The following is a 26,923-nucleotide window of genomic DNA, read 5'->3' as shown; positions in this document are numbered from 1 at the left end:
ACCAGAGAGTAAGGAGCAAGGGCTTATTTCTGGGCTCTTGATTCTGCCCCATTCGTCTGTGAGTCTATTTTTATGCTAGTACTGTACTGTGTGGTTACTATTGCTTTGTAATGCAATCTGAAATCAGGAAGAGTGATGTCTCCAGTTTTGTTCTTTCTTGGGATTACTTTGCCTATTTGGGGTCTTTTGTGGTTCCATACAAATTTTAGGATTGTTTTTTCTATTTCTGTGAAAAACACAATTGGAATTTTGATAGGGATTGCAATGAATTTATAGATGGCTTTGGGTAGTATGAACATTTTAACAATATTAATTCTTCTAATCCATGAACATAGGGTATCTTTCCATTTATTTGTGTCTTCTTCAGTTTCTTCATCAAAGTCTTGTAGTTTTCAGTGTACAGACTTTTTCACCTCCTTAGTTAAATTTATTCCTAAGTATTTTCTTTTGATGCTATTATTGTGATTGTTTTCTTAATTTCTCTTTCTGATAGTTTATTGTTAGTGTATAGAAATTCAACTGATTTTTATATATTAATTTTGTATCCTGCAACTGTATTGAATTTATTTATTCTAACAATTTTTTAGTGGAGTCTTTAGGATTTTCTATATATAAGATAATTATCACGTTGCAAACAGAGATAGTTGTACTTTTTTCTTTCCAATTTGGATGCATTTTTTTCTTTCTGTTGTCTAATTCCTCTGGGTAGGATTTCTAGTACCATGTTTCCCTGAAAATAAGACCTAGCCGATCAGCTCTAATGCATCTTTTGGAGCAAAAATTAGTATTATATTATGTTATGTTATGTCATATTACATTGTATTATATTATTATTGTGTTATGTTATATAAGACCTGGTCTTATATTAAAATAAGACTGGGTCTATATTATGTTATATTACATTACATTACATTACATTACATTACATTACATTACATTACATCACATTACACCAGGTCTTAGATTAATTTTTGTTCCAAAAGACGCATTAAGAGCTGATTGTCTTGCTAGGTCTTATTTTCAGGGAAACACGGTACTATGTTGAATAGGAGTGGTGAGAGTAGGCCCACTTGTCTTGTTCCTAGAGGAAAAGCTTTCAACCTATCACCATTGAGTATGATGTTACCTGTGGACTTGTCATGTACAGCTTTTATTGTGTTAAGGTGCATTCTTTCTACACCAAATTTGTTGATTGTTTTTATCAAAAAAAAGTATGATATTTTGACAAATGCTTTTTACCTCCCTGTTCTGTAGATGCTTCTGTCCCAGATGGTTTTGTAAGGAGAGTAATTGCTAGTCATGTTGCATTTTTTTCTGTTGTGAAGAACACTATGCCTAATTACCCTAAAGTTTTTTTATAATATACAACTTTAAAAAATATTTTGCCACATGTTCATTGTACTCACTTTAAATTTGTTGTAAGTTACAAAGTTTTGATAAATTAAAAAGAAATCTATAGAAAACAAAATGCATGAATACCACAAGAAGGGCTAAATATCTGAGAAACATCCTAGGAATGCTTCTAGGGTATAAATATATGATCTCAGAATGTGAATGTTCCAAGATAAATTCTTTTCTAAGACATGTTAAATTATTTTTAATTGTATTCACTATATGTCAAGCACTTAAATTAGGGAAAACTTTTAATGAAGAAAAAGTTAAGAAAATAAGAACTTCTTAAGAAGTTAAACAGTTTGTGATCATGTGAAAGCTTTATTCAGAATTACCAGAAAGATTTCTTGCCTATTTAAATTAAAACAAGTCCTGGCATAGGCTTTTCTCTAAGCTAGGTCAGTCATTTGTGAAAGTGATTAACAAGATTTTTCTATATAACCTTTGCCACGCATTGGTTGGAACCATAACTTTTTTCTCTGAAAGTCGTTTTGTTTGTTTGTTTGTTTGTTTGTTTGTTTTTAAATAATAGCTTTTTTGAGATATAATTCACATACTATAAAATTTACTCTTTTCAAGTATATATAACTCATTAGTTTTCAATATATTTATAGAGTTGTGCAACCTGTACCGTTTTCTAATTCCAGAACATTTATATCACTCAAGAAACTATTAGTGATCATGCCTTTTTCTTATCTACCTCCCAGCCCTTGGCAACTACTAATCTATTTTTGTCTCTGTGGATTTGCCTATTCTGGACATTTTATATAAATAGAATCATACAATATATGCTGTTTTGTGTTTGAGGTCATTTCACTTAGCATAATGTTTTCAAATTCTGAGAAGTCTTTTTAATGTGAGGATACCATTGCATTAAGTATTGTCCTAACCTCTCCCATCTGTTAACGAGATTGTTATTTAATAGGTAGAAACTAATATTGCAGAGAGAACAATTTTTAGCTGTAGATTCCATTTCTCTCAGAACTACCAATCTGCCCTGTGAGGTGTGTCTATGTGTTTAATATATAAATTGTAGGGTGCTGTTTAAAGAGAAACATTTCTTATAATTCAGATACCTCTACTCATAGTATAAATTGAAGTTTTAAAAGCTTTTGTTAAACCTACCTGTGTTGATAGCGCTTATTATTAGTAATCCAAAATAATATAATAATATACAAAGTGACAAGAATAAACATTTAGAATAATCATAATCTGTAAAGGGAAGAGGGCTACATCAACCATTTAAAATTTCTGTCTTGAATTATCTTACTTCCTGTGGTGTCAGTTTTGTCTGTTCATCTTGTGCTGATGGTTTTCTTCTCAAATTTGAAAGCTTAATTGGTGCCTGGATTGATTTTCTTAAGTAGATTGTGTGGATTTGCAGTATTGTTTTGTGTTTGTCTCTCCTATGACTAGGTGAGCAGGAGTGCCAACTGGGCTAAGTTTACTTGTTTGGTGTTGATTGGCAGTCTTTTCTTTAGGATGAATGGTCTGGATATAGCCTACTAGGCCGGGTGCACTCGGATACAGAAAGAAGAGGGCCTTATTCTGGGAGGCTCATTACTCATCCTAGCTGATTTACTCTGCAGGCAGTTCAAATAATTTTTATAAAGAAATGTTCTCTGGTTGATTTTTTTTTTTTTTTTTTTTTTTTTTTTTTTTTTTGCAAGTTGCCTTCCTTTTCAGGGGTGAAGGGAAAGGGGCAGGGAGTAGCATAAGATGTGAGACTATTACAGGTGTTTGAATGCAGACTTTCATTTAACCTCCCATTTTCAATCCTTCTTCAATTCTGTTCTCATCCCTGCCGACTACAGGACTGGTGTTTGTTGAGGCTCCTGCTTAGTAAATGTCTTTCCCTTGACAAATATACCCCTTCTTGAACTTATTCTGGAACTTATTCTGGCTTCCTCATTTGTTTCTTCTGTCCACACCTCCATTTGCTTTCTATTTTTTGGAAATTTGTTTTTCAGTTGTTGTTAGTATTGTCTCCACTGTTATATTAGTTATCTGTTGCTGTATAATAAATTACCCAAAATTTAGTGTTTTACGAGTAAAACGACAGTAAAATTCAGGTGTGGGCTTAGGGCTGGTGCTGAGGCTGAGGGGACTGCCCTAGGCCTCATGGGCGTGTCCTTGAGAGGAGGTCCTGCCCCCCAGTTTGGAGATTGTCAGGCAGCTGGCACATGTCAGCGTTAATCTAGATTAAAGCCTTATAAATCTCTGGGGGCTACACACGTGGGGTTTAATAGAGGCTCAAGCATTTTAGGAGTTATCTCCTTAAATTTCAAGGTTTATGAGGGTGATTTTCTGGAGGTCCTGGGCCTTACAGTTAGTCCTGTGAGAACTGAGTCCTAAAAGCTAATCCAGAGAGACTGTTGCTTTGGTATTTAATTCTGAATCTGCATATATTCAATAAGGAGTGACTCGTGGATAGAGCAGCCCACCTTCTTCCCCACTCCATCATTTCTATAGCATCCTCTTGGTTATTACACAGGTTAGCCCTGTTCAGTATGGAAGGAGATAGTACCAGGAAGAGAGAATCATTGAGGGCCATTTTGGAGGGTTATTTCCTTTTTTTATTTCTTTTCTATTAGTGAGATGGGGTACACAGTCAGCCTGCTTTCTGTAACTTAAGTTCTATTTGTAAATTTAGGTGGTTGGTTTGATAGGAAAATATAACCATATAAAAAGTAGTCCAAAATGGAATTTAGCCTATTTCATGACCCAACTTATAATAGTTTTGGGACTTTGGACATTTCTTTCATGGTTGTTCAGAGGATTTTAAAAATATTAAGGCTTTAAAAAATATTACTTCACATTCAGCAAAGTCATTGCTTGCCAAAAAAGAAAAGGCCCAGTCCCTTTTGCACTTCATTGAGGACAGGGGAGAAGTGATTTAGGACGTTTGAAATCTTCAGCTAATCCCCAAACATTCTTTTCACCGGTTGCTACTTCTATGGGTTTTATCTGTTGCTGTTGTTGTTATTGACTTGTTTGATTTCTTACATGGTCATTTTTAGGGTACCTGTGAACTGTAGGAGAGAACCAATAAGGTGGGATGATGCTTTGGTATAAACCAATATAGTATTACTTTTCTGTTTGAAGATATTGAAGTGAATTTTTGAAATGTACTCTTTGGGGAAAAGGATAACTTAGAAATAAAGGACATTGTTTCAGCTAACAAAAAGAATTTTTTTTTTTTTTTTTTTTTTTTTTTTGTAAATCAACTTGTTCCCATATACTGGGATTAAACTGTGTTACTGACCTCTGCTTCTGAAGTAACATCTCAACTCTAGTAAAATGTTACTCTCTTTCTGAAACCTTTAAGAAAGTTTTTGGAAATGGGAAATTAAATTATCATTTTAGTGATTTGCTTTTTGTTTTAAAAAATTTAAGATTCATGATTTAAATGTTTCTGAATTGTCATTATCTCTTAAGAGTTGATGATAATGTTAGCTAGTATCAAATCTGTAATATGATGTATTTCCACAGCTGCAAGCCTATTTTAAGAGATTTACTTAAATGATCACGTCAGCCAAACCAACAAATAAGCAAGGTAGACCAGTAAATCAAAACTTGACTCTGGACTCTCTCATTGTTGGGTTTGTTCACTTCTTATTAGTATAAATTATTTTACGTAGTTTATAAGTTTAATTGGAGCCCTTGTTTCCTCCTTAGGATTTTTTTCTACTGGTAGGTATACATAGATCCTATTTGTTTTGATAGTGGTACAAAACTTGATTTAATATCTAAAGAATTTCTATTATAAGTTTTTTTAAAATTTGGTAAGTTTTTTATAACTGCAAAAACACTTTTCCATTAGCAAAATACATTTTCCTTAAAATATAAGGGGAAATATAACTTAAAGCAGAAAATGTATTAATATAATGTCAGATATTGTTATTTCTGTTTACCTTTTTTTTCTTTTGCTTCTGCTCTAATAGACCTATTTATACTATCTTAAATATTGCTGATACTGAATCTTCTTCCCCCCTGGATTTTTGGATAAGGCTGGTAGGAAAGTGTGATTTGACATTTAAGAGTATAAGCGTTGGAATAAATGCCTAGGTTTCAATTCTGCCATTTAGTGGTGGGAATTGAGGCAAGTGCCTGCTAATCTAAATCAGCTTCTTTATCTATAAAATGTGGATAATAGTAGCACCTACTTTATGAGTTGTAAAGATTAAATGAGATAATCAAGTTAAAGCATTTAGCACAGCATTGAGTGCATATGAAGTGCCAGGACTGTAGCACGGAGAAACACTTCCAGAATAGTAGAGTAAAAACCCCTAAACTTCTCCACAAAAATACAAAAACACTGGCAAAAATTGTCAAAATAAAAATCTTTAGAACTCCGAAAATGGCTGAATCTTCTTTAGAACAGTGAGCTTTATGGATGTTCAATTTGCTCTCTTCCCACCCCCTTCTCCACAGTAGTCTTGCAAACCAACAGCCTCACAACTACAGGCTAACTGAAAACCAGAGGCCCAGCACCAGAGGCTCAATGGTTAATTGTTTAACATGACAGCTACCCGAGGTGGTGATGCCAGTTGGGGCTAACAAGAGATTGACCAAAAAGCTAACAAGGAAAAATTGGGCAATGAGATGTTTAAAGGGGTCTTTGAAAAGCTCCAATATATTCCTGGGAATCTAGAAGGCCACAAACATATGCAGGAATCTGCATATGTTCAAGAAAGACCTTAGATGTCCCTGACTCTCACTCTGGCTGCCTGGATGTTTTGCAAGCAGGAAGTGAAAGTTAAGGCAGACAAGAAACAAGAAGAAAAAAATGACTAAATGGAATTTGTCAAAAGTAAAAACTTTTGCGTTTCAAAGGACACCAACAAGAAAGTGAAAAAGGCAGCAGAATGGGAAAAATATTTGTAAGTCATGTATTTAATAAAGGATTTATATCCAGAATACATAAAGAATTGTTACAGGGTGGCTGGATGGCTCAGTTGGTTAGAGCTCGAGCTCTGAACAACAAGGTTGCCGGTTCAATTCCCACATGGGATGGTGGTCTGTGCCCCCTGCAACTAAGATTGAAAACAGCGACTGGACTTGGAGCTGAGCTGCGCCCTCCACAACTAGATTGAAAGACAACAACTTGGAGCTGATGGGCCCTGGAGAAACACACTGTTCCCCAATATTCCCTAATTAAAAAAAAATTAAAAATGATTGTTACAACTCAACAATAAATAGACAAATAATCCAATTTAAAAATGGGCAAGGATTTGAATAGCCATTTCTGCAAAGAAGATATACAAGAGCCAATAAGGAGATGAAAGATGTTCAACATCATTAGTCATTATATAAATTAAACCACTTTACACATACTAGGGTGGCCATAATAAAAAAGATGGACAATTATAGTTGGAAGAATATGGAAAAATTTGATTCATCAGACATTGCTGGTAGGAATGGAAAATGGGACTGCCAACTTTGCAAAACAGTTTGGCAACTTCTCAAAAAGATAAACATAGAGTTATCATGTGACCCTTCCATTTTTAGGTATATATTTAAGAGAAATTAAAAAACAAAAAAACTTGTACACAGATGTTCAAAGCAGCCTTAACTGTGATAGCCAAAAAGTAGAAACAACCCAAATGTCTATCAATGAGGAATGGATAAACACAATGTGGTGTATAGCCATACAACTCAGCCATTAAAAAGACTGAATTAGTGATACATACTAGTACATCATAGAACTTTGAAAACATTATACTAAGGGAAAGAAGCCAAACACAAAAGGTCACATATTTTTTCATTTATATGAAGTTTGCAGAGTAGGAAAGTCCATAGAGACGGAACGTAGATTAGTGGTCTCCAGAGACTAGAAAGAAGGGGGGGTGGGGAGGTGACTGCTAATGGGCAGGGCTTTCTTGTTGGGTTGATAAAAATATTCTGGAATTGGTGCTGATTGCACAACCCAGTGAATATACAGTAGTCCACCCCTTATCTGTGGGGGGATTTGTTCCAAGACTTCCAGTGGATGCCTGAAACCATGGAGAGTACCGAACCTCATATATACTATGTGTTTTTTTTGTACATACATATCTTTTCACTTAAAGGAAGCACTTTACGGCTTCTGTTTGGCATATCCGAATTGCCAGCCTCACTGCTCTTGTGCTTTGGGGCCATTATTAACTAAAATAAGCGTTACTTGAACATAAGCACTGCGATACAGCCACAGTCAGTCTGGTTACTGAGACGGCTACTACGGTAAGGAACTAACAGGCAGGTAGCACATACAGCACAGATACACTGGACAAAGGGATGACTCACATCCCGGGTGAATGGAGTGGGACAGCACAAGATTTCATCACACTACTACAAATGGTGTGCAATTTGAAACTTATCACTTGTTTATTTCTGGAATTTCCACTTAATATTTTTGGACTGTGGTTGACTTCGGGTAACTGGAAACCGCAGAAAATGAAATCATAGATAAGGGGAGACTACTGTACTAAAAACCACTGAATTGTACACTTTTTAAAAGGGTGAATTTTATGGTATGTGAATTATATGTCAATAAAGTTATTTAAAAAACTAAATAAAACAACAACAAAATCCCTACAGTGTGCTATTTAAATGGATCACATCACATGGTACTGAAAAATAAAATTACTCCAAAGGTTTCTTGCTTAGCTGGCTACTCTATAGTGTTTGCAGTTTTTTAATAAACTGTCAGAAGACTGGAATTCCATTTGTACAGTTGTTATATTAGCCAGAGGTTCATAACTATTTTTCAGTTATACAAAGGTTAGTCAGAGCTACATATAAAAAAAATTCCTTAGAATTAACCTAATTGAGATCATTTCAGTGTTTCTGTGGAAAGTTTTACTTCATTTACAATTGTGAGTTATAATACTTTTAAGCATTCTTTGGATGATAAAATTCTCTTTTTTTTCAATGCTTCATCTTCAGTTATTTTTGTTGATGAACTATGAGATACTGCTTTTCTGTGCACCCGATGGATTTAAATAGTTGGATTCAAAGTGAACTACGCTTGTTATAAAGTTTCACTCTTCTTTACAACTGAATTTTGAAATAGAATGAATTCAGATCTTACTAGCTGTAAAATCTTATTGAATGATTTTTATAGTTTAATCAAATTGAGTATATTTTGATGTTGGCAAGATCCTGTTTTCTATCTCATCTAGTTTTTTCTCTTTGTATCATTGTTGTCTGTTGTAATCCACTGTATGCTTAGCTTGCAGAACACAGAGAAGTACGGCATACCTACAGTCTGGAGTCTCTTTGTCACTGTCCTTTTTATGAAGAAGCCATGCATTTAGTTGAAGAAGGAAAAATTTACTCAAGAGTGCTTAGGTACCATTTCAGTTTTGCTTACGTTTATGAAAAATATTAAGGTGCTGTTGCTATGTTTCTATGATATTTAAAAATGGTTATGAGAATAGGGGAAAGTATGTTTTAGGCTCAAAAAATTTTTTTTACATATTTTGTCAGTATTGAAAAGACATGTGTTTTATATTAAGATCCTGAGGTTAAGCCTTGTTTGAGTCCAGATTTGTAGTAGACTTGATCTTGAATAGAGGGTAACAGTTGTCTCCCCTGTTTATTACATAGAACTGAAATGCTGGAGTGCCTAGGAGACAGTGATTTTCTTGCCAAACTTCACTGTATTCGACAGGCTTTTCAGGTATTTTTTTTTAAAACATTAAGATACTTTACCCAGACACTCATCCCCATCCTCATCCTCATGCTATAAAGTCCAGCTGCATATAAACAAGACAGCTCTTTGCTTTTTATTACCGTTATTCTTAATGGCAAATATAAAGTCTATTACGTTTATTTTTCCTGCCTGCCGTTTCCCTTCATTTGACTTCATTTGCCATTGTTCTCCTCCATGGCTTCTCAGATCCTCTACCGTTTGTCAAAACAGGATATTTTGATGCTGGAGATGTGTACAAATGGCTGCTTAAAATAAAAATCCTCTTTCTTATTATAAATTAGTGTGTTTGTTATTTGAGTCAATTGTGAAACCATTGATTTCCTAAAATGAAATAAGGCAATTAGGCAATACAATTATCTTTACTTTTTATGTGTTGGGGCTATTTAACATTTATTTTAGACTTTCTAATATTGAACAGAATTTAAATCCGTGTTTATCTCCCTTTAATCTTTTTTGATTAAGTTTCAAGAGCTCATTTTATTTTAGTAAATGAGGACTTGTCTAACTAAGGTTTGCCTGATGAAATAGTGCCACATACAATTCATTGACTGCTAGGATTATTTGTGCATAGATGTGCTATAAATTCAAATGTCCATTCAAATTAATTACAGGTCTCCTTTTTCTTTATGTGGGGATGGACATTTTTTTCAGGTAATCCTCTCAGAAACAGCCAACAGGATATTCCTTGCTGAGAGTGGAAGGAAAATTTTATCAGCGTTAATTGTGAAAGCACGAAAGGTAAACTTATTTTATTGAGAAGTTTTTTACTGTTTCAGTTGAACTGAAAATTAAAATACATTAAATTTTTAATAGAAGAAGCAGTTTTTGTAACTAGTCACAGAGGATGTCTCCAGTGTGTTTACACTGCTTGCAGAGCTGCGGTATTTGCGTCTGTTCATCATATTAAAAATAAATAACTCAAAGAGCATTGATTTCTACTTGGGTTGATTTGTTTTCTATGTGTAAAGCCTGCACCATTTTGATCAAGTCATTTCTCATAAATTATTCCCAATTTGCCATTAAGTCTGTGATTGTCCTCATGTGCATTATCATTAGCTCTGCTACTACAACCACCACTATGGTTATTTCTAATACCTCTTCTCTTACCCCCCTCAATCTTGTTCAGTACGATTGTTCCAGGAAATAGTGTAGATCTCACAAATCCGGAAATATAAATTGAGCTGCCTCTTACTCTTACTCATCTTCTTGGGACTGAATGAGGCAGAAGCCATGAAAAGAACTTCATAAAGACTATGAGGAACAACTTTTCTTTATGCGAGGTGTATCCAAATGATGAGGAAAACCAAAATAAAATGGGCCTTTCTTGAGCCACTTGAACACCTGGTTTTCAGGTGTTCAAACCAAACGATTTGAACCTCAATCCCATCATTTGTATAATAGAATTATATTTATGGTACCCTATTTCAGAGGGTTCTTATAATGATTAAATAAATGATCAATGGAAAGCAAATTTTTTATAAAGTACAAAATAAATGAAAGGTAATATTAATTACTTGCAATTCCCAGTGTAAATCTTATGTTGCTTTCTTGGCCTTCCCATAGCCACGATTTGAACCAGAGTTCCTCCTAAAGGAATAGAACTGCATTAGAAACTTCACATGTATCTCCTGTGACCACATTTTTACCCTAAGGACTGACCTAAATACACATACATTTTTGAGTAGTAAGCAGTTTGCTTATGGCATTTTACTAACAGTGTTAGTCTTGACTTCTGCAAAATGTTGGAACAAAATATTAAATCAAATGAATATGATGTACCTTAAAAATATTTTAATTGTTACCTAGTAGAATGAAGATCTAACAAATATACTTGAAGAGTAACTCATTTGTTTTGTAGGCTTGAGCTTTTATTATAAAGTTGAGTTTAGGATTAAAGTGTGTTTTCTTCTGCAGAATCCAAAGAAGTTTGAAGACGTTTTTGATGAAATGATCTATTTTTTAGAGCAGACTGATCACTGGGATAGTACTGAAATGGAACTTGCTGCTAGAGGAGTAAGTTCACATTTTTTATATTTATTCCTCTTAGTTATTTACACATAGTATTTACATAATTTGAGGCCACTGTTTCCTTTTCCTTGTTAAATGACAGGAAAACCAATTGTGTGATGGTGGTTATGAGTCATAAATAATAGCAACCATAATCTTTATATATTGGGGCAATAGTTGAAAATAATCGGTTTTCAAAAAGCCTTTCCCTCCTTCCCTTCCTTCTTTCCTTCTTTCTGAAAGTCAAGAGCAGACCCTAGCATGGTGGTTGGTGGCCTTTGCAGAGCTGGTTTCAGATGGGACCACAGGCAGCTCTCTGGGGCTAGGGATTTGGCTACATAGCCAGTATCAAACAAACAAATGTATTGAGACTAATTGGAGCCAGGCCTTATTGTCAGAAAAGGGAGGTATAAAAAGCCAGGGTTAGAATTGGATCTGTCAGTGTGAATTCATAGTTTACAATATATAGATAGATGTAGAAATAAACGTAACGGCTTACATATACATAAACATACATAGACTTCCTTGCTCCACTCACTGAGAAGGTCTGGGAGCAGCAACACCTCAATAGAAATTACTCCTTGCACACAGATCTTGGCTTCTAAGTACCACTCTCCACGAAAAGGAACTTGGAAAAAATGGCTGATTTTAGCACTGGGATAGGGAAAGTACATGGTGAGCCTGAAACATGTTGTGACGGAAGCTTAAAGAAAGTTTGCAAGGGGCTGAAAGGCTTTGTAGGCAGAGAAAACAGTAGGTACAGAGACATAGTGGCATAATCTTTCCTTTCCCAGTGTTCCCTCACTTGGTGAAGGAATCGGCATCCGCTCAGTTGTGCAGGCTAGAACCTGGGACCTATCCTCTATACCTCCCTGGCCCTCGCCTCCCTTACTCCCAAACTTATTCACCTCTAAGTTTGTCAATTTCAGCTCCTGAATATCTTTCAGTTTCTTTAGGTGTCCTCTGTTCCTGCCAGCCCCCTTGTAGTCCAAGTAACTGTTGTCTTTCCTTGGACTACCTCAGAGTCTTTGCCTTCCCTGATCACCTGCCTTCTCCTCCACTCCCTGCATTAACTCTTTCTCCTCTCCATTCCATTCTCCATATTGCTGCCACAATGCTCCTTCAAAATACAAATCTGATCATCTTCACTCCACCACTGTCCCCCTAAAATATTGTGAAATAAAAATCCAAAATCATTGTCATGAGCCATAAACTCAGCAGGAGCTTGCTCTTCTCCTTGTCTCTCCTCTCTGCTCTCTGCTCTCGTGAGCTACAGCTTCCTTGCCATGATTTTCTTTGACTCAACACTACTGTGTTCCTTCTTACCTTCAAGTCTTTGACAAGGTATTTCCTGTACCTGGGATGCCTCACTCCCTGAAGAAAGCGCTCTGTGACATCCAGTCTAGATTAAAAGCTCCATCATAATCTCTCGTAGTACATGTACTTTTTTCTTTACTGTGCTTACCACATTTTGTTGTTGTGAATCTGTGGGACTATTTGTTGCTGTCTGTTTTCCCCACTAAACTCTAAGCATCTAGTTTGCTTACTGTAGAAACCTGAGCTCCTGGTAGTGCAATACAGTATACATGAATGAATGAAAGAGCAAGAGGTTCATGATGTGCTGGGGAAAACAGATATACCAATAACTAATGACAAAGCAGTATGAGTATTGTGGGTACCATAATGAAAGCACAAACAAAGGACTCCTAGAATAGAGTGGAGGGAGAGATTAATTTCACCTGATGGGATCTAAGAAGGAATAGATGTCATGTGAATTATAATTTCTGGTGGTGAGTTGTTTTCATATTTGTCTCTCCTCTTCTTTTTCTTTTTGTCAGAGATACAATCTGACTCAACTAAAAACACCCAGCTGTTTTAAAGTCTGAAGCCCTGGCTCAGAATTTATTTCAGCTCTATGTAATAATAATTTCGGTTTTAATTCATAATTTAATGCAGGTGAAAAATCTAAATTTTTATGATGTTGTTCTGGATTTCATATTAATGGATTCCTTTGAAGATTTAGAAAACCCACCCACATCCATACAGAATGTAGTAAATAATCGCTGGCTGAACTCTTCCTTCAAAGAAACTGTAAGTGGTGGTTTACCTTTCTCAACCATTTATATTTGATGAGAAATGGTCAGAACTGGAAGGATGAATAAGATTTACATGTACATCTATCTGTAGAATGACTAGTGTGGACACTGAGCTCATCCTTTGATACTGGGATCAGATGTGTATGATATGTAGCATCTTCAGATGAAATTCCTTTGTTGGCTCTTCTTTCAGTCCTGTCTTGACCTGAAATATTCAATATTTCCTTAGATCTCAAAAAAAAAAAAAAAAAAAGACTAACAACAACAAAAAACCCCTCAGGCTTTAGTTCAGGACTAACAAAAATGGCTATAACTGAAATGGCTCTATGACTTAACTGAAATACAGCAGTTGCAATAAAAGGTAATATATATATATATATATTTTTAGAGAAAAATATAAAGATGCATGTTCCCAAGTACTATGAAAAATTAGGGAAGGAAAAAAAAAAGCAGGTGCCCCAAAAAGCAGACTTAAACTGTATTCTATACCTTGAATGTTTTTGGTTTCTGTTGTTTTTTTGTATTCAAATCTCTTTGGCATTTTTGTTTTTGTTGTTCTTGGGCTTTAAGTGTGTACTTGGAAGTAGGTGGGATAGATGTTCATGATGACGTTTGAATGCCTTTAAAAAAATGTTCCAATTGGCTCACAATTGTTTTGCAAATTCCTGAGATTGAATTTTAAAATAGTTTTAATGAATCCATGTTTCCCTCAAAGTATGTTTTAAGTGTAAAAGGTACATGTTATCTCCATTTCTGTAACTAATTTGGTCAAGTGACCTTGATCAAAGGTCATACCAGAAAAGGTCAGATTTCTTCAGGATCCACTTGGGTGTTTTTGTCCCTATCATTATGGTTGTATTTCTTAGGTCTTTATTTGAGCAAAACAGTTAGCTCTACCCACAACTATTCCTAGCATTACTGTTCTTGAAACAAAAATACTTTGTCTTCATTGATATGCATAAAAGATTTATTGTATATGTGCATGTATGTATACATATTTCTACTCTTTTCCCGTAGGAACAGAATTTAAGAACTCTGGGAGCTGAATTATAATTACTAAGTTCATTGGTACCTGAGTTCATCCTTTTTTTTTCTTAGTGGCTCTGTATTTAATTTTAAAATTTATAAAAAACAAAACACCTTTCATTAACATTTATAAACAGTAGAAGGAACCTGGGCTAGTTCTTATTAGTAGTTAGTTTTGAACATTTTTAGACCTATCAACTTTGAATTTCTAATAAAAACCACTATTTTCTAAATGGAAAGTTTATATAGTTATACATTTAAATCTTGCTTTTTCTCTTCTGCATATATTTAGGCTGTGGCTTCAAGTTGTTGGTCCGTACTAAAACAGAAAAGGCAGCAGATGAAGGTAAAATTCATCATACCTTGGAATTCTTTGTTAAGTAATTGAAGCGCCTGTCAAGCACCTGAGTCAGTTCTCAAGTGGGGATAGCGGCTCATGACTGTCCCTCAACCTAGATGAGTGACGTATTGGTACTGGGTTGGCTTCTCCTTTTTTGAATTCCTTCTCTTCCTGAACATTCTGTAGAGTTCAATATAGCAAGTATTAAGGCTTGCATGGGCTTTCTACTAAGTGGGAGAGGGTTTAAGGTTGGAAACAGCTCTAATAGAATTTTGTTTTTTGTTTTTTCACTTAATGGTATTTTAAGGTTTTAAAAAATTGTTTATTATAATAGTTTCCACTTCATGTAATCCAAATGAGAATAATGAATTGATTCCAAAAGCTGTTTTATTTACATGAGAGCCCAATGAAAAGAGTCTCAAATTTTATGTTCTGCCTCCATGTCCTACTTCCTTCAGCCTATCTCACCCACTGCACACTGCTCTCATCACACACTCCTATGGTAAAGGGCAGGGACTCTGAAGTGAGACTTCCTGGTTTCAAATGCCACTTACTAGCCCATGACCTCTGGTAAGTTGCTTAACCTATCTATGCCTTAGTTTCCTCATCTCTAAAAAAGACCATAGTATGTACCTTTGAGGATTGACTGTATAGTGTTTAGAACAGTGTTTGGCATAGTGTATTATGCAAGTGTTGGTTATTATATTATTTGCCCACTGACCTATAGTATTTTATCATATATATATTTCTCAGTCTGATCCTTATAACTTTGAGATTGTATTGCCGTGTTTCCAAAGCACAGTTCTCAGACCGTCTTCAGAAGGTACTTGTTAAAAAAATTCTGGCGACCTTTTTTTTCAAATGATTCCAGAGATCCTGTGTTTAAATAAGCTACCCAAATGATGACTGTAAACGGTAATGTTTGGGAACCACTGGTTTAGGGCTAGGGAATAGCCTTATAGACTGAGTTTGATTCTCATATAGCTAGTATATATGATCATAGGCAAGTTACTATTACTGACTTTCAGTTTTCCTATTTGCAAAATAGGGTTAATGCCTACCTCATAAGGCTGCTGTAAGGATGAAATGAGATAATGTCAACAAACTTAATTTAACCATAAAATTAGGAGTAAATATTTAAGAATTTACTAAGTGGTACTTTCCATAATTATAATATTATCATCATATCTAACTCTATTTCTTATTTCTTAGCATAAATATTATGCCTTAAACTAGCCTTTCTGTATCCACACAATCCTATATATCTTACCTCTTGGGGAATGCCATACTCTAGCCTCTGTCCTTAAATAACTCTTACCTGCTGTTGCGTTCAGGTCAATAATTATTCCTTAGTGAAGCATGTCTCTTCTACTTCAGCCCATGTTAACTTCTTACTTGTCTGAACTCCTAATACAGTTAGGGTCTGTATTGGATTTTGAATTTTCATTTATGCAGAACATTTCTTAGACTAGAGTGTTAACTTCAGTACATCCCTGATAATTCTTTGGCCTTCACCAGCTAACTGTGTGTGATTTAGGACACGTTATTTAATCGTTCTGAAGTATCACTTTTTACATATTAAAATGTTGTCATGACTTACTTTTTCAGGAATGTTTTATTTAATTAAATAGAACCTAGCACATTATCTGGAATATAATGAGCACTCATTAAATGGTAACTACTGCTATAATATATTTCTTAAATTGAGGTTTAGAAGCTGTCTTGCAGCCTGTAAAATATCAAATAACCCCTCAAAGATACAATATCTTCAGGCATAGTTATCCCCAGTTGATGCTATATGGCAAATCCTATAGGATCTTATTTAACAAAGGAAATTCGGAAAATTATTAATAAACTTAAAGAGTTTCCTAAATCACAGCTGTATGTATTATTACTTCACAAGAAGAGGCAATTACAAAAATGCTGCAATAATGTCGGGTTTCTTAACCAAAATTAGAATTCTAGTAAGCGTATTTTCATACTTGATCATTTAAAAATTGTTTTTAGTCTGGAATCTGGTAACTATGGTGGAGTTGGTAAACACTGTGCTTGCTTCCTCTCATGACCACATCAAAAGTACAACTAAGATACAGAACAACTATCATTGAGAATCACCTGAAGACTGTGGCTGAGTGCGCTGGAGGACAGCTGCACTCCCAGGTGCTCCTCTTAAAGGGCCCATGCACGGACTTACTCGCAGACGGACTCAGTCACTCTGAGCTCCAGCTCTGGGACAGCAGCTCAAAGGGCACCAGGGACATATGGGGAGGAACTAATTGTCTGGCTGCAGGGAGAGGGCTGGAAGGGTAGCCATCTCCTGGACGGAGGAGCTAAAGAAAGCCACTGTTTCTTGTGAGCCTTCCTTTTCCTGTGTGCAGCCACAAGCAGACACCATATCTGAGTCTCCATCAACATGGCTAACACCATTTGTTCGCCCCACTCTGGTGATTACCTGAGACCCATCCAACTCAACTTGCAGGCACACTCAAGCCACTCACTGTGTCTTTTTCGTATAAAACTCCTGCCTTGGCCTATGCCACAGACTTTCCTAAAATCTCTCAAAAGTTCACAAAACCCAAGCAGCATCTGGCTTCAGCATGTCCCATACCTCTTGATGAGCAGCTCTAAGCCCAGCACTAACAATAGCCAGTCTCAGTTTGTGGCTTGGCCTCTCAAGGCACTCTAAGCACAGCGAGAGGGAGTCGTCTGCAGATTGCTTTGTGGCTCATGCCAGGTGGCTCTGGGGAGGGCCCAGGCTGTAGTTGAATTTGGCCTACAATGGGTTCCTTCACAGGAGGCCCCAGGGCTGGCACACCCTGTGGTCAGTTTTGGACCGAGCCAAACACCAGAGCATCACCTGGTGGCCTACAAGAACAACACACCCAAAGGGCAGACTAGGCAGGCACCAGAACTCTGCTAAAGTGAATCGGCTCTGTAGGGTCAGCCCCTGCACAACAGCTTCTCCACTGTAGTCACAGCCAGTCCTAACAGCCAGTCAGCTCGAGTGTCAGTCCCTTCAACTGACGTGCAAACAGCAGCCGAGGTTCAACTACAACAGGAAGACACACACAACCCATACAAAGGACACACCTGGAGCACCCGGCTCTAGTGACCAGGGAGATTTGGCCACTGGGCCCCACAAGACACCTACTGCATAAGGCCACTCTACTAAGACTGGGAGGCATAGCAGCTCTACCTAATACCTAGCAACAATTACAGGGAGGCAGCCAAAATGGGGAGACAAAGAAACACGTCCCAAATAAAAGAACAGACAAAGCTCCAGAAAAAGAACTAAACAAAATGGAGACAAGCAACCTACCAGATGCAGAGTTCCAAACACTGGTTGAAAGGGTATGCAATGATCTCAGTGAAAACTTCAACAAAGAGGAAATATAAAAATGGAGATAGAAAACATAAAAAAAGAACCCGTCAGAAATAAATAATACATTAGAGGAAATCAACACTAGATAAAGCAGAGGACTGAATCAGTGATTTAGAAGATAAGGTAGCAGAAAATACCCAATCAGAAAAACAAAAAAAGAATCCAAAAATAGAGTTTAAAGGGCCACTGGCATACCATCAAGTGTACCAACAGTCACATCATAGGGGTACCAGAAGGAAAAGAGAGAGAGTAAGGAATTGAAAACCTATTTGAAGAAATGGTAACAGAAAACTTCCCTAACCTGGCAAAGGAAGTAAACATTATACAAGACCAGGTATTTCTGAGAGTTCCAAACAAGATGAACCCAAAGAGGCCCACACCAAAACACATAATTAAAATGCCAAAGGTTAAAGACGAAAGAATCTTAAAAGCAGCAAAAGAAAAGCAATTAGTTACCTACAAGAGAGCTCCCATAAGACTGTGAGCTGATTTTTCAACAGTTAACTTTGCAGGCCAGAAGGGATTGGCAAGAAATATTCAGTGATGAAAAGCAAGAACCTGCAACAAAGATTACCCAGCAATGCTATCATTTAGAATTGAAGGACATATAAAGAGCTTCCCAGACAAGAAAAAGCTAAAGGAGTTAGTTCATCAACACCAGATCAGTATTACAAGAAATCTTAGAGGGACTTCTTTAAGATGAAAAAAATTAAATTAAAATTAAAAATATGAATAATAAAATGGTAATAATTACATATCTATCAACAGTTACTTTCAATGTAAATGGATTTAATGCTCCACTCTAAAGGTAGTGTGGCTGAATGGATAAGAAAACAAGACTTTACATTTGACTCACTTCAGAGATGTAAAAAGATGTAAAGAGATGGAAAAAGATATTTCTTAAAAATGGAAATGAAAAACAAACCAGCTCGGGTAGCAATAGTTATACCAGACAAAATAGACTCTAAAACAAAGGCTAACAATATGATTTCCATAAACATGGAATATGCATTTTCAAATTCAATGAATTTTAATAAATAAGCAAAACATTAATGCTAGAAAAAATAAAAAATAAAAAAATAAAACAAAGGCTATAACAAGAGACAATGAAGGACCCAGTAATCCCACTTCAGGGTATTTATCTGAAGAAACTCAAAACGCTACTTCGAAGGGACGTGTGTGTTCATATGTTCATTGCGGCATTGTTTACAATGGCCGAGCTGTAGAGTCAGCCTGGGTGTCTGTCAATGGAAGAATGGATAAAAAGGAGGTGGTACATGTATACAGTGGAATATTGCTCGGCTATGGAATGGGTTCTTGCCATCTGTGGTGGCATGGATGAACCCTGGAGGGTATTGTGCTGAGTGGACTTATGTCAGACAGAGAAAGACAGATTGTGATTTCGCATATATGTAAAATCTGAAGAACAAAATAAACAAAACAGAAGCAAATTCATAGATACAGAGAACATTTTGATGGTTGCCAGATGTGGGGGAGGGGGGAGTTGAGAGGTGGGTGAGAAATGGAAAGGGATTAAGAAGTACAAATTTGTTGTTACAAAGTTCTCATGGGGATGTAGGGCATACCATAAGGAATAAAGTCAAAAATATTGTAATAACTATATATGGTCAGATGGGTTCTAGATTTGTTGAGGTGATAGATGGGAAGGGGTTGGGGGGCAGGGTGAAATAGGTAAAGGGATTAAGAAGTACAAATTGGTAGTTACAAAAATAGTCATGGGGATGTTGGGTATAGCATAGAGAGTATAGTCAATGGTATGGTAATAACTATGTGTAGTGCCACTGCCAGGTGGGTACTGGACTAGTCAGGAGGATCACTTCTTAAATTATATAAATGTCTAACCACTACGCTGTGCACCTGAAATTAACATAAAATATTGAATGTCAACTGCAATTGAAAAATTTTAAAAGGAAAGGGAAATAAGAGGTCCAAATCTCCAGGTATAAATCAAATAAGTCATGGGATATAATGTACAGCATGGGGAGTCAATAATATTGTGTTAGTATGGTACAGTGTCAGATTGTTGCTGGACTTATCATGGTGATCACTTCTTAGGTATACAAATGTTGAATAACTGGTGTACCTCTGAAACATAATATTGTATGTTAGCTATATTTTAATAGAAAACTTTTAAGGAAAATAAAATAAAAATTGTTTTGGTCTTTTTCAGTTACTCTAAATAATTCAGTAGAACTTTTTAATAGCTGAAACCATTTCAGTCTTTTAATCCTAAAAATTATACTGCTAAGGAACACTGTAACATTCTTGTTTTTGCTTGTTACACCACCATTGCTTTCTTTTTTTTTATGAAGTATTTCTATGAAGTGAAAATACCTTTAAGAAATAATGTATCTCAGCATATTTGAAACTATTGGCTAGGATATAAAACCTACAGAAAACATGCTGTGACTCTAAAAGTTACGTGTAAGTGTATTAACTTTCTTATAAGGCTGGCTCATCCTTGACATTTACCATCAAAAAGAGCTGTTCATGTGATAGATAGCAATTTCAGTTTCTACTAGAGAAAGCAAAGTCAAGAAGGTAAAAATAACTCGATTCTCCTTAACTTTCCAACAGATCCCAGATGGATTTTTTGCACATTTTTATGCCATTTGTGAGCACATCAGCCCTGTCCTAGCGTGGGGCTTTTTGGGTCCTAGAAATTCTCTCTATGATTTATGTTGCTTCTTTAAGGTATGTTCAGTCATCGGATCATTTCTTTTTTCTAAGTCAAAAAACAGATAAGGTATTATTCTATTTTGTTTTTGCTTTTGTAGAAGATAGAATGTTATTTAAAGGTAAGTTATAAAAGTCACCTAAATTCAGTGTTTAAATGGCAGTGCAACAGTATTATATAGATTTGGTGCTTTATCCTGGAGTACATTCAACAGGTCCATTCACCTTATCAGTTCCTTCTGTAATGGATGCATGTTCTAGGGTGGTGTTACAATGTTATAGTCAAATAATATAGCTGTAGACAGTTTGTTCTTCATGCCTGGATGCTCTTGAAATTTATAAAACAATAAAGTATCAGCCTTTATTGCACATGTGGCAATTTGGAAATAAGTTCTGATTTGAGGTAATAATGAATGATGAAATCCCAGATGTGAAAAATAACATGGGAGATTAAAGTTGTATCCCTTTATCAGCAGTTTAAATTTGCCAAAACACAGGGCATAGCTCACTGCAGAATTTTCTGCCTGGCACATTGCCAAGAAAAGCCTCACTATTTTAATAGTCTTGAATTTAGGCAGAGTTTCAAGGAGCAAATAAAAAAGTAAATGTAATCAAGTGTGAATTTGTAGGGTTTTGATATTTCAAAGTTTGATATACCCTTCATTTAAAAAAATAAAATTATGTTTATGTGCTGTTAATGTAGCATTCATGTGAATGGTCTAGGAAATGTTTATTTTACTATCATTCAAAACTCATTATTTTTTGACTAGTTTACTTGACCTTCCCAATGTAAAGTTTGTGTTCAGTGGGAAAAATTTGGACTGGGAATTAAGTGTGTCATTAATGAGCATCTGGCTCTGGGCAAATCATACTTTGTCCTCCTTTTCTTCATCTATAAAATGAGAGGGCTTGACAGGTTGATTGCTAATGGCCCTTCTAATTATAAAACCCAATGAATGAATCTAAGAAGTGTGCCTTCTTAGTTAGTACCTCTTAACACTTGATTTGTGTAGGATAGAAATAAAATATTCCTGTTCTTTGCTCTTTGGAATTACTTTTATTTTCATCATGGTGTAACATGATACTTAATGCTTAGCAGTATACAACTTGCTTAAAATGAGTTTCAGCATAAGTATTCATTTACTGAAATGAAATATCCTTCTCAATCTTCCACTGATTTGAGTGAGGCCTGAAATTATTTTTATTTTGCATGTGTCTTAAATTTTTATGTACCAAAAAATATACATTTAAAACTTATGAGTTACAATTATTGGAACTATTTTACTTTCCTGTCCTAAAGTAGTACAAGTGCTCATAGGTAACATTGAAAACTTCTTTTATTGGGAAAGGAGTAATAATAGCCCCTTACAGTTATACAGCTCTTTTAGGTTTTACAGTCATTTCCTGTAGATTTTTTTTTTTTTTGTCATCACATCAGCCCCGAGTAGTAACAAGGACAAGTAGTATTGTCCCTTATTTTACAGAAAATGAGACCCAGAAAAGGTTTAAATTAATCTCTTGTTCAAGGTCCCTTCACCCGTGAGATCTGAAACTAGCACCGGAACTCAAGCCTTCTGACTCCTATTTCAGTGCATGTTACAATATTAGTAACTACTTAGATTTAATGTAATTTTGGTCTAATTTGTTTTGTGTTCATTTTCCAGAATCAGGTTCTTTTCTTTCTCAAAGACATTTTTGACTTCGAGAAAGTGCGCTATTCCAGTAGAGAGACGTTGGCGGAAGACCTGAAGCAGTTGCTTACTCGCCGCACTGAACTTCTAACGGCCTGTCTCGGAGCTGATGCACTGAGGCATGCAAGTAATTGTATAAGTAGTCACAGTCATGTTATGTCCAGTGGCCTCGTGGAAGCCAAAGTGCAATAAGTACCATACAAATCACACATTTTGAGTGTGCTATGAAATATATTAAGGTAACTTGATTTTGTAACATATATTACACAGAATTAGTAGGTATGGACTCAGGGAGGAAAAAATATCTAGTAAAGAATGAGTGACCGTACTGTAGTTACACAGAAGTTCTATCACTGAATCCCTATGTAGTGTATCCAAAGCAGCTTTTTACCATCTTTAAATAATAATTTAAGTTGTGAAATGTATATTTTACAGAAATATTGCTTGAATTGAATGAAGCCAGTACTTGGGAGTTAATTGATTTGTCATCTTGAAGCTGTCTGAAATGTCCAGTATGATTCTCAAAGCTCTGATTTTATGCTTTGCACATTGAAAATAGACATTTTAGCTAAGACCTTTGTGACCCACCCTGCAAGAATATATTACACCTAGTGTCAACAAACTTTTAACTTCGCCTGAAAATGTATTTTTAATTATAAAGTTATTCATTTGTTTACACAAGTTTAGACAGTAGTGGTGTTTAATATATACTGCTTACAGTATTGCTTGTGCATTTGCTTATGTATTTGAATCAAAGAAATTGTAATGGCTGAGTATTATTTTAAAACGTTTAAATGAATTGATGCTGAAAAGTTTACAAGTTACAAGTTTTTTTTTTTTTTTTTTCTGATGCAAGTTACAAGTTTATATTAGATTTACTGCAGTTTCCAAAACATATTCTGTTGGTCCTATAAGTTACAATAGAGAGACTGAATAAATTTTTTAAATCTTTTTATAGATTAGAGCATTTTTCCCTTGAATAAATATTGATTAAAAAGGTAACATTTAGGGGTGGTCGGTTAGCTCAGTTGGTTAGAGTGTGGTACTGATAACACCAAGGTTGCCAGTTCAATCCCCACATTGGGGGAAAAAAGGTAACATTTATTAACAATGACTGGCAATTAAAACTTTTGCTGTGTAGTTTTGAGACTATCTCCCAACATCTGAAGGTATTAATTTTGGTACAGTGAAATGATTTCTCCTTTCTCCTACGAAACAGGTTTTTAGTTATTCCCACGTGAACTTAGTAATTTTGTCATATTATGCCCATATTTGTAAAATAGTCATACTTTGAATTTTAGTGAGGTTTTAAAGAAGGTTTATTTTTCCCGTAAATATAGAACAAAATATTTTTAATGGTATGGAAGTATATTTCATGTTCTTTATGAGAAATATATGCACAATGGGTTGGTCACATAAAGAAGGTTCTTCAGAGTATATTAGATACTTTCAGAGTTATATTAATTTTGTGTCTAAACCACATACCACTTATTTGAAGTGGATGACTTGGTACATCAATGGATTAGATGTGTTGATTTTGTTTTTAAAGTGGGCTTTATTCATTTTAGGAGTGAGTTACCCAGAAGGATCTAACTATTTTTTTAGAACGCATTTTTAGATTAAAGTGCCTAGTTTCTGATTAATGAATAGAAAATGAAAAGTGGGGGGGGGAAGCATAATCTTTTAAGGTTTTAAATTTATGTGTGTGCCACATTTATGTAACGTTACAAAATTACATACTCAGCATATTTATGCTGTTTGCATGTACTGTGTTCCATAATGTGTAGGTTATGACATTAAACAATTTGAAATATTGCTCTAATAACTTTTGAATATATAATAGCACCTTGACTTTTCTTACATATATTCTTAATTTAAGAATTGGCTATTCGTAATTCTTATCATTGATGAAGGGGTATCATTAGAAGTATCAAAGCTAAAAATTCTATTATGTAACGTTTTACTTTTTATTTTGTATCTTGTATTTTTAGCTTCTTGTTGAGGTACCACTGGCCTTGAATGATTCACACACATACACACGTGTGTGCACACACATTCCCATTATCATGGAGGCAAGACATTATTGCTTATATTAAGTTTTCTATTTGTGGGGCTAAATGTTTTAAGCTGTGGTTTTATAAACGGAGCTATGCGTAAATTTAATTACTTTTTTATTTGAGGAAGATGTTTGAAATCTATTTTGAAGAATTGCACTATTTAATAATGCTGCTACTACATAAGATAAATGGGGAATTTATTTTATCAGATAAGAGGAATGACTTTCCAGAAAGTATTTTTTCTTTTTCTCTTTTACATTTCAACTTAAAAAAAAAAGTTGCTCATATTCAAGAGGTTACTTTGTCTAATCGGTTGATTTTGTTTAGTTTCTGGTCAGTTCAGTAGCTACTCCTTTAGTAAGATGCTTTCTTTGTGGCCTTTAACACAAGAGACAAGAGTGACCAAATAGTATTTAAGGGTAATAAGTACAGGGGGAGAAACCTCTCTAATGTAAGGGAGGAAACGTGACTTTATTAAAAGTAACGTCTCTTGAAAATGTTCTTGAGCACAGAAGAGCACTTAAGACGTATGTGCCAATTTCAATTTGCCTTGAAACTGGGTTAAATAGCTAAAGTAATGCTTTAAAAAATAAGAAAATGATTAAATGAGTTTAAAGCCTTTTAGGATAAAACCCTGTTTAACACTTATGGTAATATTATCAGAAAGTTGCCATTGCCACCATGAATCTTGTCATCTGCTTCCCTATATAAATTATAAGAGGGCCTTCAATTCATCCTGACAAAATGGATTTTTTTTTTCCTTCTGTTTTTCTGGAAGAAAAAAGGTAAGTGTTCAGGTGATTTATATTTGGTTATTTTTTTTTTCTATTTTTGTTTCTCTACATTTTTGTTCAACTAGGTCTTATTTCTTATTGAAGGCTTACAGAATGTTTATTAAATATCAAAATGAGATTATCTTTTTAAAAAGAAGCCAAGTTTTTCATACTGTTGTACTCAGCTCCAAATAACTTTCTCTCATACAGCATGTTCTTTATTTGCATCCATTTACTATTCTTAATTTGTTGAATTAACTGACTTTATAAAAAATATTTACAAACTTTTTCTTGCCTTAAGATGTAACATTTTCTACCTAAATGATTACCTACAGAGTGATTATTTGCATTACAAGAGTTCTTCAGTTTATCATTCCTTTAGACCTATGAAATAGGAATGCTAAATAATATTTAATATACTTCTGTGTGACCTTTCATAATCAGAAATTCTAAATTATGTTCATAATTTACATTTATTTTAATGTGAACACATATTAGGAAATTATTTGGAACATACATTTGAAAGTGATTATATGAATTAGGCTGAATTCAAAATTTTGATTTTTTGCTTGGATTAATCAAACATAGAAGTATTTCTGTATGTGAGACCTAGGAATTTGTGTAATCTGTGATTAATGGAAACAAGGGCATCCTTTTTTATTGTTAATAATGAATATATTATGTTATTGTTTTGCTTAGTTTGAGAAAAATCATGTATTAGCTTCACTTGGCTGATATCAGTAAATGTGTCTTTCTTAAACGTAAGGACTGCACCTACTAATTTATGTAAAAGTGAAACACTGCAGTAGCAGAAGAAAATAGCACTGGCTCTTTAGCCAAAATAAGCACTTATAACATGGATGTATTTCTACTACTGCCAAATAAAAAAGTGATGGTACATCTTGCTGATGTGTTGAATATTTTGTACAATGCTTATATATTTGCAAGGTTACACTTGTTGCATCAAACTATACCCTATGGGGGCTTTCAGTCTCCCATAGACCTCACGTATACAGGTATAGAGAACACAGGCCACTGCAGAAACATTATAATCAAGTGTAATCAAGTATAATCATTATAATCAAGTATGTTTTCTTTTTGTACTACCTGGGAGAAAAGACAGTTTCATGATGAATAAAGTCAAAAGTACTTGCATTTTAATTAATAATTTAAAGTGTTTCGATTAATATGTCATCAAGCACATATAAATTTATCATGTTGATGTACGTGTGTCCATCCCTAGACATCTCCCTTTCCCCCTACTTTCCGGTAAGGATACAGATACATTTAGTCAAGAGAGGGATGCCGTCTGGATACCACTGTAGACACCAGATGGTGAGAAGGGTTTACCTGGATATAAAACCAGTATTCTTGATTTGAGAATTTTAATAAAGAGGTTTATTTTAGGATAATTAAATATGTACAGCATAGGTAAGTGTATACAGTTATATTTTTAATCTATTAAACATAAACTCAAGTCCATAACTTAATAAGCAAGCCATATAAATATGAGTGGAATCTTTTCCTAGCTAGGATATAGGGTTGGAGATGGAATAGGAAACCAGATCAGCATCTCAACCTCGTCTTCTGTTTTCTTTGCCATCTGCCATACTCTTTGTTGTCTTAGGCCTCCTCTTTGATTCCCTTACCTGAACTTCAAGTTTTTCACTCTAAACATCTTTCCTATTGTTAGACTATTTCTAGGGCTTTGCTGGAAGTCTTTATAAGCTCACTGCGTTCATCCACTGTCACTCTGTTTTTATACT

At 35.0% G+C, this 26,923-nt stretch overlaps 1 protein-coding gene across 5 annotated transcripts in view; it reads left to right on the top strand.

The window, feature by feature from the left end:
* The window catches only part of MIGA1 (mitoguardin 1), a gene marked incomplete at its 5' end in the record, with an annotated part of 92,147 nt that extends 66,092 nt beyond the window's left edge, over positions 1-26,055 (top strand). For 4 of the 5 annotated variants that reach the window (XM_081055974.1, XM_081055975.1, XM_081055973.1 and 1 more), the window contains 8 exons: positions 8,606-8,724; positions 8,983-9,055; positions 9,740-9,826; positions 11,003-11,101; positions 13,052-13,186; positions 14,510-14,563; positions 20,538-20,654; positions 22,301-26,055. In XM_081055974.1, the coding sequence (XP_080912100.1) occupies positions 8,606-8,724; positions 8,983-9,055; positions 9,740-9,826; positions 11,003-11,101; positions 13,052-13,186; positions 14,510-14,563; positions 20,538-20,654; positions 22,301-22,519 (903 nt within the window). In that variant the 3' untranslated portion in view covers positions 22,520-26,055. The remainder of the gene's footprint in view (positions 1-8,605; positions 8,725-8,982; positions 9,056-9,739; positions 9,827-11,002; positions 11,102-13,051; positions 13,187-14,509; positions 14,564-20,537; positions 20,655-22,300) is intronic. The other variant, XM_081055976.1, reaches the window with a different exon arrangement.
* Between the last annotated feature and the right edge of the window lie 868 nt (positions 26,056-26,923).

This window comes from Rhinolophus hipposideros (genome assembly GCF_964194185.1).
Source record: "Rhinolophus hipposideros genome assembly, chromosome: 8".
Lineage (NCBI taxonomy): Eukaryota > Metazoa > Chordata > Mammalia > Chiroptera > Rhinolophidae > Rhinolophus > Rhinolophus hipposideros.
The sequence above is the reverse complement of the archived record's forward strand: the minus strand, read 5'-3'. Positions and strand labels throughout refer to the sequence as shown.